The sequence below is a fragment of the Athene noctua genome, chromosome 13, assembly GCF_965140245.1.
Source record: "Athene noctua chromosome 13, bAthNoc1.hap1.1, whole genome shotgun sequence".
Lineage (NCBI taxonomy): Eukaryota > Metazoa > Chordata > Aves > Strigiformes > Strigidae > Athene > Athene noctua.
Genome location: NC_134049.1, coordinates 2,673,384 through 2,686,385, shown reverse-complemented (window position 1 = coordinate 2,686,385; position 13,002 = coordinate 2,673,384). Strand labels below are relative to the sequence as shown.

Sequence of the window (13,002 nt, the reverse complement as noted above, 5' to 3'; positions counted from 1 at the left end):
TTTCGAGGACTGCTCACCCTCAACTGCTGTGGATCACCTTGGGTATTTCCAGAAGATATTCCAGAAGCAATTTTCTGGTAGATCTGGATTTTTCCCTAGACTATTGCAGGAGAAATGATCTAAGAAACAATATGGTGCAAAAAGTAAATGCCAAAAAAACAGAAAAACCAGCTACCATTACAGGTACCTAACAGATGGGAAAAACAACTATATAGATGTTCTCAGTATGTAAAATACAATTTATTGTATTTAGGCCATTCATAAGTATCAACACAATGTAGTATGTTTGAAACAAACATCTTACCAATAAATACTATCTAAACATTAATCTTTTGATCAAACATGTACAGTGTATTGACTCAATATTGCACAGTGAGCTCTATATGACATTTCCATAGTGCATTCAGTTTGTTACAGGGATAGTTTGCCACAAATATTGCGAGGCATCAGAGCTGACTTTTCCAAGTGAAAACAGCTGAACTATTTCATTAGGGACTGAGGGCTGATACAAATTCCTAGGTTAACTGGTTATGGATTCATGGAACCTAATGTTTTCGTGAATGAGGAGACTTTTTTCCTAATACAATCTTTATAGAATTGTAAAAAAAAAAAATCACACTTGCCAACAGAATGAGGATATTATTATCGAACTTATGTGAACAGCCAACTCCAGTGATCAGTGAGCTCGTGACTCGTTTCAATCTAAATACAAAACATATCTTTGATCTTTTCAGAGATGTATCTCACTGCTTGCATTTCAAAGGCCAGACTGTGCAAGCCCCCAGCATTAATTACTCCTGCACTTTGCTCCCTGTGTGCCTCTGCTCAGGTTAGGCTCAGTACCTGTGGGTACGAGCAGAGGTGACACATGCCAGTCTCCACATGCAGATATGACGTCCCAATAGTGCTATAATTGTATAAAACTCTATCTCAGCTTTAGCTGATCAAATTTTAATTCTACAGCATCAGCTCCACATGGGGGTAGTCCTGCCAGTTTGTGTTGTGTTCCCGTGCCCACACAGAGGGCCGGGTGCTGCTGTGCTGCCTCCCCGAAGCCCAGCAGCTCCTCCATCAGATGGGCTCTGGTGGTATCAAACGCTGGCAGGACTGTGGCTCACAGCAGGTTTTCAACAACTCTTGTTCATTCTCAAGTCCAACTACGACAAAACTCTCTCCGCCCAGTGGGAGACACTGTTAGAGTGAGGACTGTACAATTTGGCTTGTAAGGTTTGACCCATATTTGCATGGATTTATACTGCTCTGATGCTGCAGAAGGACCTTACAAGGGGCACATACTGCCTTAATACACGTTTAAGCTACACTGCCCTCTAAAGTGGTATGAACTGCTCAAACTACAAATAAGAATCATGATCACAGAATGACTATGACCGACTTGGAAAAGATTTGACCATCAATATAACAGTGCTCAGTGCTTAGCGTGTAGTACCTCTTAGTGCTTAGCATGTAGTATTCCTTTAAGTAAAAGAAAATTCACTCACCAAGTGATACAATTAAAAATTTCTAAGAAACTACTGGTTAAGTATTACCTCATGATCATGTAAATCATGTTTATATCCCTCCTCTTTGCAGTTTATCAGTTTGTATATATTTAGATTCTTTATATTCAGGTAACAGAGATGAAATACTTATTTCTACCTAAAAAGACAGTAGGCAAAAACAGGGATTGAAAGGATTCCTTTTTTGTACAAAAAATACATTTTTATGACAACAGCCAGTACCTTCACAGTAGGTCCTTTACTTACTAACAAGGTTCAGTCATCCATAATGCCATCATAAAGTATCAGAATTGTTTTTCTTTCCACTTTTCAACACCAGAATTCAATGCACTACTACGGAATGTTTCCAAACTCTTATGCTACATCCTGATAAAATCAGGAATCTTTTTTCCTTTTTTCTTATTTTACTTTAAAAAGGAATGCAGTTCATGCAAATAAATACATAATGTGCACTGAGCTACTCAATTCTATGATACAAGTGACTTCAGAGAAAAGTCCCTTCATAATTATCTAAACTAGTTCTAATAAAAGAAGATAGTTTCGAAACAGAATTAAAATTAAAAATTAAAATTATCCTACAAGTTGATGTTTGCTATGTGTTCAAGCAGCTTACATTTTCTACCTAGTTGTGTTAATCTGTGGGTTCAGTGTCACTCTTCTGTAGTGTAGCGAGTATTTGATTTTTGAGGGGTGGCTTTTTTATGCAGTTTTTGTAGTCCAGGGTTTGTCTTCATTTGATCCTGCATACAGGATCTCAGGTTAAGCCCAGATCTGCAGAGAGAGTTGAACAATCATTTATGACATTGGCTATTCTATCAAACATTTAATTAAAATTTGGCAAGGGAGTCAGCTTAGTGGTACAGAGTACCAGCCGCAATTAGATTATTTAACCCATAAATTCAAAATTTAACAGTTCTGCTATCACTTCGTGGGGATTTTGTAATTTGAATTTTCTGATCGTGTTTTACGCTGTGTTTTTATATCCTTGTTAGTCCCCTTAGAGTCAATTTTCCTGTAACAACCCTTCCTCCCCATCCCTTTTTTTTTTTTTTTAAACAATCAGACAAACGAAGAAAGAAGCATCCAAAGTAGGTGCTCCCAGCACTTACTCGGAGAGTGTGGTCCCAGGAGCCCGAGCAGAATGCTGTTCCATCGGGAGAGACCCGCAAGGTGCTGACACGATTTTCATGTCCAAACAGAATGGATACCCGGGACCCTTTCAGAACATCCCAGACATTTATGGTGTAATCATTATAGCCTGCAAACAGCAGGCGACCTGCAAAGAGAATGAGATTTTACAAAGGGAGGTCTTAGGTCGCTAACACACCTTGACTTCCCAAGGGGAGGACACACAACCCGCCTTCCTGTGCCACCCTCTGCATCCCTGACCACTGCCTCCCCCAGGCTGGCCGTGCTCCTGCTAGACACCCCTGCTCCACTGCCGAGCCAGCCATGCTAAATGCTGAACCAGTTAAACTTTATTAGTTAAAAATATACTTTAAATTAGGTTAAATTATGTAGAAACGGTCATTAGAGATGGGAGACGACTCCAAATCACGACAGACTGAAGAGCGCTTCAACAGCTAATGCAGGGTAATGACATTTTGCTCAGGCTTTAAGCAAGAAGTTGAATACACATGGCTGAATGATAAGCAGGCGATTTGGTGATTCGTTGTCCCCAGCAGGACAAGCTGAGGTGCTTGAGACATTTGCCTGTCCCAGGCAGAGGGCACTTCACCACCCGCTCATCCCCAGGCAGGGTGACTGAAGCAGCTCTGCATTTGTGTTGGGGCAGGAGAGAAGACTCGAGCTCATGTATCCAGATCTGGAGTGAAAAATGGTAATGTCTCTGTTTCCACGCTCCTCTAACATACTTTTACTGTCTATTAATCGTTTATTATCCTTTTAAAAACTATGTAAGTGCGCTTAATGGTCTAGTTACATTTCATGTTTCCTTTGAAATGTTTTTAATCATTATTGTGAAATTCTAACCCAGTTGTAGTTAATGGCAAAGTATTTCCTGCCTTCAGTAGGGCCAGGAAAATACTTTTCATTGCTACAATGAAGCAAAAGCCAGATAGGTTACTTAAAGAGTAATTATTTTTAGCGGAAAAAAAAAGAAAAAAGGCTTCCATGCATTAAGTTTCTTTTGGTACTTATTATAACTTTTAATAACCGATGCTTTATCAAATTAAACTGTCAAAATTTTACAGTTCCCCTCAAATCCCAACACTAAGAAACCCTCCAAAGTTCAGGTCTCACCGCTTAGAGAGAAGTCCACACTGGATGCTCCAAAAATGATGCTCTCTTTGGAATAAATTGCTACTTCTCTGTCTGCACGAAGGTCATATAAACGACACTAGGATTGAAACAAAACCAGCACACATGCCTCAGTAAAGGCTGGAGTCAATGGCTACTAATTTCATTGAAAAAATGGGAGTGGGAAGGAGTGCAGCCTAACAGGCATCACGGGAAGCAGCTTCTTTCCTTCCGCTATTTCTGCCCGCTGTAACTGGGTCTCCTCTGGAGTCTAACAGGAATCTAAGCAAGGCTCTTTTGTATAAACTGAGTTAAGAACTTGCTTTTCCAAGCTGCTTCTCTAAGCCTCCTGCCTGTCCTGCTATAAAGTGGTGGGCTTTGGACCATGGCTACTCACTGAAAGTCTCCCCACCCACCCTCTTGCTTCTCCACTGTGGTTTCCAACATATTAGGGCATCCTGCTGCTGGGGAGGTGCACAGGGACACAGTCTCTAAAAAGACAAAGGTTTAGCCACAGCTGGAGTCTGGGAAACAAGAGGATTAAATCTCTAGGCATCTTTGAGAAAACGGCCCACGTGGCACGGTGCTCAGACAGCCCCTTGGCACGGGGAAGCCTAGATGGTGGTCCTCGCTCTGGGTAAGACAGCAAACAGACCCTGCCCTCCCATGAGGCCTCTCTGTCTGGAAAAAACCCACATGAAAATAATTCAAGTGAAATAATATATTTTTATACAGATCTTTTGTTTTTACTTCTCATGAAAAATCCCCAATCACCTCTACAACCTGCACTTCCTGTTTGTGCCATTTGCCAGCAGCACACTTGGGCTTGTTTAACGTGAAAACAACGTACGCAGCCCAGAGTTCACTGCCATGCAGAAAGGCAGTCTGTCAGCCCTGAAATCAAAATGCACTTTTGAAACTATTTGAACTAAGCCCCTTCCTCAGTAAGTTCAGTTTAAGCAAACACTGGCCAGACGGGTTTGCTAATATTAAGAATTTACTAATGAAAAAATGGCTGGTATTCAAGCCTGCGCATAAAGAAGAGGCTGCTTCACACACAGGGAGGTGGGGAGCTGCCAGGGGTGTGAAGTCCAGGTCTCCCAGTGCTCCACACTGATGAATATTTCCATCAGAGTGTCCTGATAGGGAGTTGGGGTCACCGCAGGTGACAGCACTGCCATGGGAGCATGCTTTTATGGTTTCCCTCCAGACAGTCAGGATTATCTGTTCCTCAAAATCCCTAAGTATATAAATCGGGTCAAGGATACCAGTCAGTGTATCAGGCCATAATGCTGAAAACACCAACCTCTTCATTTAAAGAATGGAGGAGATGGAAACTGCCAAAACCTCCATCAAAAGTACAGAGATGGAATTTCCCATTCTCCTGCTCAAGTTGGGGGTGTCAGGAAGACAGAGAAAACAAAATATCAAGTAACTTAATAAGCACAGGAGCCCAGAGCCTGTGGTACTGGGCATAGAGTGCTCTCATTAGAATTTAATGACGGACAATTTCTCCATCTCACTCCCTCAGCATTTCAACTGCTCAAAGTACTGCACACAAATGGGCAGAGAACCACTAAGCTCACCATAGAGCTAGAGGTATTAATTTATAATTGCAGCTTTTAAGAACTAAAAGCAGTGTACGCTCTCTCCAGAAGTCTTGGAAGGTCTCCACATCCAGTGAAGACAAAGGGAATGCTTCTCTCGAGTTTAGCTAGTATTGGAGCCGACTCTAAACAGGCTCTGAGGGCAAGGCACTTTGGAAAGAGTCCTCACCCTCATGCAATTTGGTATGATGTTTGAATAAATAGGAGAAACAAGGTGCCAGGTGCCTACCGAACATCTGGCTCTTGAGTTACACTTAACTGCCAGCTCAGTCCCTGCAGGGCTGGGGTACAGGCAGAGCCTGGATCCCCCACGGGGATCCACCAGCTGCACCGAGACCAACCAGCTGTGTGCATCACTCGGGGGCCCAAAGGCACCGGGAGGTTAAGTGGCATTTTTCATAAGATGCACTGACCAGAATTACCTGCCAGTGCATGCTGTGTGTGCCTTCCTAGCTGCTTGCTCAGAGATAAGATCCAGGAAGAGCTCTTATCTCATCCAGGATGACCTGGATGTGGTGGTGACTCACTGCAGTGAAAAGCGCTGGCGCTGAGTCAGGCTGACAGCGAGGAGACGGCCCTGGCCGAGACCCCCGGGGGCTGCGTGTGCAGGATGCTCCGACCTGGGGGCAGCTGACAGCGTCTGCCCAGCTCCAGGCCCAGCCCACGGCTCCTCGCTGGCTGGGCCACGTGCCCTCGTGGGCAGGCTCCCTTCCTGCCCTTGCTGCTCCTTCTGACACCTCTCGTCTGGTTCCTCTCATGTTGTGACCAACAACTACATCAAGCCAAATCTCTTCCAGTAAGACAAGTCATTTTGGTCACGAACTTCAAAACACTGAAAATCTGAAATGAATATCCGGACAGTAATGTAGAAAAGTTTGCATAAGTGACCTCTAAAGTGTTACCAGCTTTCCCTATAGCATTATATATAGTATTTAATATGTATTATATTTAGCATTATTATTTCTGCAACTTTGGTGTCACAGGCCAAATTTAGCCACTTAAAGGTCCTCTGTGGATGTGACCTAGTCTTTCAGGAAAATCTGACTTAGGAAGTAACAGAACTTCCCTAAATGAGGTTGCTGAATTAACATACCGTGGCATCGTCTGAACCAGAGGCAAAAGCATCTCCACTTGGGTAATATCTGTGCATGAGTAAAAAAAGACCAGAACACATTACATGACTTGGATGAGGTCAGACTTCAAAAATAGAACCAGTGCATTGCCCGACATTGCAAATGTGTCCTCTCCCAGAAACATACTGACCTGACACTGTTGATATCTGAATCGTGGGTTTCAAATGACTGGATGCACTGACCAGACCGCATATCCCAAACCATGGCTTTCTTGTCACAGCCCTAATAAGACGAAAAAAAATTCACCACAGCTGTGCTAATGGTGACATTCACTCCTCAAGTGCCTGACACAACGTCACCAAGCCCAGCTACATTCAGAGGCTCTGAACATCACAGCTCTGAGGGGATTTAACCAGCAAAGCAGCCCCAGAACTGGCTGTACCGGTACCCCCGAGCCTGGTGCAGTTGCAGGAAGCTGGAGGCTATGGCACAGAGGGGTGCAGAGGGCCTGGGGTGTTGGCTCGGGCAGTCCCATCCCAAGCAGCACACACATCCCAACCACAGGCCCAGCCCTGCTCCGCCTGCGCTGCTGCTGTACCTGCGGCTGCAGTCCCACCGCGCCGCAGAGCTGCAGAACTGACTCATTCCCTTACCACTTAACGTGCCCAAGATAAAAAATTAATACCCGGCATTTAAAGTTTTATAACTAATTCTTTTCATATACTGAAACAGAAAATGAGGTAAGTGCATCGGATGGTCCCCTCCCAGAGTTAACCCCTGCCATGGCTCTGCTCCCACATGCTCAGTGGCGTGGTTGGGATGAGAAAAAGAAGCGTAACAGCATTTCATCTCGCCGTCAAGCTCTAACCTGCCCTTCCAAGCTGTGCTTTGAAAAGATCATTTAACACTCCGTGCTTGCTGCGAGGTGCTCAGCACCCTGAGTGCTTTGGGCAAGGGGCTCAGCCCACAGAGTTTGCAATGTCCTTGGGGTGGGAACCACCTCACACCCGCAGGGCCACGCTCTCAGCTGCGATGTCTTGCTGCTGTCACAACTGCAGTGACAGGAAAAAGGAGATGGACTTTTCTTTTAAGACTAATGAGAGATTTTAATAAATACGACCCTGCTGAGGGGAAGGCTGTAGGTAGGCTCAGCTCCAGGGGTCTCAGTCTCTCTGAGGCTGGGTGGGAAGCACAGGGCAGGCCAGGCAGCTGGTTTCTGCTGGGCTAGAGCATCCTGCCCAGCAGACCATGACACACGTTATTTATTTTTAAGCAAATATGATTGCTAATGAAATTAAACAGTTTCTTCACAACTCTCTTTTTTTTTTTTTTTTAAATTCTCTTGTTATTTAAAAGAGGCAATGTTCCTTTGTAGCAATTCTCTTCGTTATTTAAAAGAGGCAATGTTTCTTGTGGTTTCTGTGCAGGGGAAACCAAACAGGATAGAAAACCTTTTGGACTCAGCATATTTCCCTCTCAAGCCCCGCCAGAGCCCAAGCTCAGCCCTTTGTAGTCCTTCCACGTGCACTGTTCTTACTGACCTCTCTGGGAGTTTGGGGGTAAATCTCATCTGACAAGCTGGTGTTTTGACTCCCAAGGTTTTGAAGGAGAAACCAGCAACCACCTGCAGAGATGGGCCCCCAGAGTGGCACCCAACTCACCCCGAGGAGCAGCGCTCGGAGGGCACTGAGCACAACAGCCCAAGACACAGCCCTGAGATTACCCAGCAGGGCTGGGATTTTTAGTTAAGTCGTTAAATGTAACAGGACCCAGTCTACCTGCTGATGTATTGGCACTGCTTATTGCAGCTCAAAGTTACTGTACGACAAAAGCACAATACACAGGGAGTCTCTCTGTGCCACCAGACCTTCAGGTTGCACTGTTTTGGCTATACCTGCATTGACATGATACAAGAGAGATCTTCACTGAAGTGGTATTTTGCATGTGATGAAGTAAGCAAGTCCCTGTAAGCACAGACATGCCCAAGCTGCTACATTAACACAAGTATGACATATCCTCTTAACAGTACCATAGCTGCTTGCGATTCTTTGCCCTATAATAAGCTGAGCTGTTCCCAGGGAGAATGAATCTATCCTTTCTGGGAAGCAAGCTCAGTGACAGGAAAGCCCGGGAGGAGTAATGCACTCGGAATTAGCTTTCAGTCACGCTCGGAGCAGCTGTGCTAGCAGCAGGCAAACCGGGCCAGCGTGCCGGGCTCTGCTCCTCATGGGCCAGCCAAATTTGATAGAAGAGCCGTAACAGAGGAGGCCCAGGTTTATTGTGTAGGGATGGGACCATGACTCCGAGCACAAGTGGAATCCCATAATCCATGGTCAGCACCCTCTGGCACAAGGGCCATTTCCACCAGCAAGCACAGGAGCAGCCTTGGGTCAGCGCTGGTGGGGCTCAGAAACCAGGTACCTCCAGCAAAGTTACTGGTCGTGATCTGTCTCCAGTGAGAGGTCAGCTCTCAGCCCCTGCCAGCTCTCACCTGCACACTCAGTTTCTGATGTGGGAAAGACCAGGACCATCTCAAAAAGCTGCTGAGCCTCATCCCACTCACCCTTACACCTTGCCTGCCTCACTGCCCGGCTGCACGCCAACGGCTCGTCTGCCCAGGACAGTGATTCCTCAACAGCAGGCCAAGATTTGAAAGATGCCCTAGGTGCTTTCTCAGACCAGTCCTGCAGCCCCAGTGAGGTTTCTGTGTTCCTCCAGGCCAGGACAGGGAGCAGGCAGTGTTCCACTGACAAAGGGGCTTTACATGCCTCCGGTACCACTGGAAGGCACAGGGGACTCGGCAACAGCTGAAGATGTGGCCACACCTCATCTCCCTGCTCCAACTTGTACGAGAGTTTAGCCAGCGTCCAAGCTACCCCCTGGTTCCTGGGGAGCAGTTGAGGGACACAGTGGCACGCACGTTATTTGCAGCCCCACTTCGATGCCCTGAGCAGTGGCCTGGCACACCCTGTCTGGCTCCAGAGAGCTGGGCACGAGAAACAGCCAAATGTGGGAAGTTGTCTGCTGTGCTGGGCTCCTCTCCACAGGGGCTCACACCTCCTCTGCCGTACCAGCCCGCTGCTCCGAGCCTTTCCCTTCCCGGGAGAGGCGTTGTTTTGATCTCTGGATGGGTTGCTTTGGTGTGGGGTGGAATTTGCTAAGTAAGCAGAACTGCAGTCAGACTGGCTGGGTGGGTTTGACCCCACAGTCAGGGGTTTAATTTGCTCCAGCTTGGAAAATGTGCTTGCAATGAGTGGATTGTACTGGGCCTTCCAACACACACTCCAGCACTCTCTCCATAAGATCATGAGCCTCTTGCTTTGCTGCCTTTTCCCTTCCACGTTCCTCAATTTTATATTATGACAAGAAGCTCCTGCTTACCCCAGAGACAAATGTATTTCCCGTTTCAGAAGGGGCCAGGTCCAGGCACAGGACATCAGCTCCATGACCGTGGAAACTCTGTAGAAGCTGCCCACTCTCGACATCCCAGAGAGCACAAGTTCCATCTCCACTTGCTGTCAGGATCTACAGGACATGGCAAGAAGAGTCACAATACAAAAATCAGCAGATGATCTTCAAGTTCACAAAGAAACAACTGACATCCTATACATACACCAAGGACAGTTTTAATTTAATTAGATATTATGCAATAAATCAAAGCCATAAAGACAATCTGAACCTAAGCACAGTTTATGGTTTTTATTTCTAAGGGAAGAAGTTAAGAGTGGAAAGGAGAGCTGCACTGACACAGCTGTACCTATACAGTGTTTCAGTAGTGGTCACTTTTGTGCAGTGGGGTTTGGAGAACTGATGGCAATAAGGATCTGCTGGCATTTCCATATCCTCCAAGAAGGAGGCAGAACCAGAATGGTATTCCTGTCTGCCTCTGTATTTAACCCTATCCCTATTCAGGCTGCTGGAATTCAACCTGGGTAAAAAGAACTGTTGGAGTTAAGTATACCTGTTTAACACTCCAATTTTTTTTTTTTCTGCTTGAAATAGCCAGGTTAAACCCAATTAATTGGGCTTAAGGCATGGATTTTCTGAAAGGGAAGTAAGCCTGTCTAGACAGTTGTTTGATAAGTCCATCGCCTCTCGCTTGTCCAAAACCATTTGTGTGTGAAAGGGCTTAAACATACACTGGGCTGAACACAGCTCACAGCTTCCCTCATCTGCTACAGTGCTTGTAGAAATCACATGTGATCAGCGCTTGTTATTGTGGCTAAATCCTGATGATGCTCAATTGTTCAAAATTTCCCCTTGGCACCCAAAGCTGTTATGCAATCACAAATTCTGTAGGTTGAAATGGGCCCTGTGCACTGGCATGGAAGGAGGCAAGGATGAACTTAGGAGGGCTCTCGGTCTTGTACACAGGTTCTTCTCACGGTCAGTGAAGAAACTCAAGGGATCCCAGTGGGTAGTTAGAAGTTATAAAGAAAATACTCTTCAAGAAGAAAACAATCACACAATCATGAAACCATTCATGGAGTTGCATAAAGGTTAAACACTGAATATGTTTGACAGATGCTTCAAAAACTCCTCCCATAAACAGAGGTCTGCAAAGCTGCAGAACAGACTGTTCCGAATCCAGACACTAATACTCTGAGATGATAATAGCAGAATAAAGTCCTGACTTGTCTTTCTGGCCAGATTTTGAGCCTACATCAGTGAATTCTCTGTTCTGAGGAATATTTGTACTCGGCTGAGGAATGAAGACTTTCAGCTCTGAGGATTTGCTCTTGTAATAGTGTATAAAAAAGATATGAGGGGAATACGAGGAGCTAAAGGTGGAAGGGAAGGGTCTGTTGGAAACCCAGAGCTGCAGCTAATGCTTAAATGTTACGGACTCAACTTCAGAGTATTGCTACTGAAAACCAAACCAAACCAAATCAAAAACCCCCCAAAAATCCAAACCCAAAAGGGAATTAACAATTAGAGTCCGTCCTGCTGCGCGAGGGGCTCCGGCAGCGCTGGATGGGGATCCTCGCCTGGCGCCTGGCGGCAAGAGGCAGCACTTGCACAGGGCAGGGGACAAGAGGGACACACAGCCCGTGCACACGCACCGGGGCTGGGAGCAGCGGGCAGGGGGGCCACCCTCACCCCTGCCTCCCCGGCCACCGCCACGGGCCTCGTCCTGCTTCTCAGCCCCACCGCACCGGGAGCACGGCTGCCTGCCCTGTGCCAAAACACCTGAGACCCCAATTAACTGGGGCTATTAATACCCCTGGAGCACTGCCACATGGGGAGCATTATCACACGGCAGAGCTGCAGATTCAAATTCAGGCAGCGAGGCTCCCTGGCTCTCTGCATCCTGAGGTAGGGGAGGCTCTTTCCGGAAAGGCTGATCTGGGGCACCAGGAATGAGGGGTGCACAGCCCCCAGCCCTGCAGCTCAGCACTTGTCTCGGCCCAGATGGGACCATGACGAGGAGCAAGGCTGGGACCCTCTCCTTCAGCACCCACACAGCCTGACAGGGGCTTTAATCAATGATGAACCACCACCACTCCTCTTCCCCCTGCACACCGACTCCTAAACTCCGGCCCTGTCTTTCATTCCTGTGAGAGAAAACAGCTGTAGCTTACGAGAGCAGCCGCAGCAGAGCAGCAGCACTGACAGCACCCAGCAGTGGGGGCACTGGCCTGGGGACACCCCTGCCATGCACTAGGGCTGCGCCAGGACAGGTCCCACATCCCTCAGTGACACGAGCCAGGAGAGCAGAGCTGCTCCCCACACCGCTGGGAAAGGTCCTGCACGGGGTGCTTGTTGCCTGTAGGTACCTGCAGAGGTACTGAATAATTTTAATTCTGAGGCCATGAGGTAAAACAAACAAACAAATAAAGGAATCTGGGATTCTCTAGGATTCCCTACATAACAGGGGACCAGCAGAAGCTTGACTAATGCACTTGCTTGTAACATGCAGTGCTATAAACGATCACTTATAAGCCTACCAATCACAAGAAAATTTCTTTTTGAAGTCTTCAGAAAAATCTCCGAATCACAGAATATAAAGCACCTAAACCCACTGTGGTATTATTTAACAACAGTAATACACTACCTTCAATATCAGTGCAGTTTGCTGTATTTAATACTGAGAAAAAAAGACCCAACTTTTCTTTTTCTATTATAAAAAGTAAATAACTATTATTCCTTTCAGAGGATTTAATCGCAACACATATAGGTACAAACAAGAAAAGAGAATACTGGTTTTCTATCTCATCAAAAACATTCCATTTAATTTACAGGCTGCTCTAATTACGCAGGGCTCCTGCACAGTAAGGTCAGGGCTAAACAAGCCTGAGTGCTGGGTACCTCCACCACTTGTTTCCATGGCAATGGACTTAAATTAGCACCTCGGAGTCATTATAGAAACCATAGAAAGACAGACAACAACATACTCTTGGGCATCTCATGTCTGGAAATAGAAGGAACAAGAGCTGATATTTCCTTCAGAAGAGCTCTAAATATCTGGAATAAGGGGACAAGTTATACTCTTTCCAGCAGCTCTGCTGACGCAGAGAGGAATGCTGAGCAGAGCTTCAATGAAAC

At 46.1% G+C, this 13,002-nt stretch overlaps 1 protein-coding gene across 1 annotated transcript in view; it reads right to left on the bottom strand.

The window, feature by feature from the left end:
• Nucleotides 1-218: 218 nt before the first annotated feature.
• GNB5 (G protein subunit beta 5) overlaps nt 219-13,002 on the bottom strand; it is a 28,880-nt gene continuing 16,096 nt past the window's right edge. Inside the window, exons 8-13 of the mRNA XM_074917652.1 lie at nt 9,838-9,981; nt 6,647-6,738; nt 6,477-6,525; nt 3,780-3,876; nt 2,627-2,793; nt 219-2,288 (exon numbers count right to left, since the gene is read on the bottom strand). Of these exons, the coding sequence (XP_074773753.1) occupies nt 2,277-2,288; nt 2,627-2,793; nt 3,780-3,876; nt 6,477-6,525; nt 6,647-6,738; nt 9,838-9,981 (561 nt within the window). The 3' untranslated portion in view covers nt 219-2,276. The remainder of the gene's footprint in view (nt 2,289-2,626; nt 2,794-3,779; nt 3,877-6,476; nt 6,526-6,646; nt 6,739-9,837; nt 9,982-13,002) is intronic.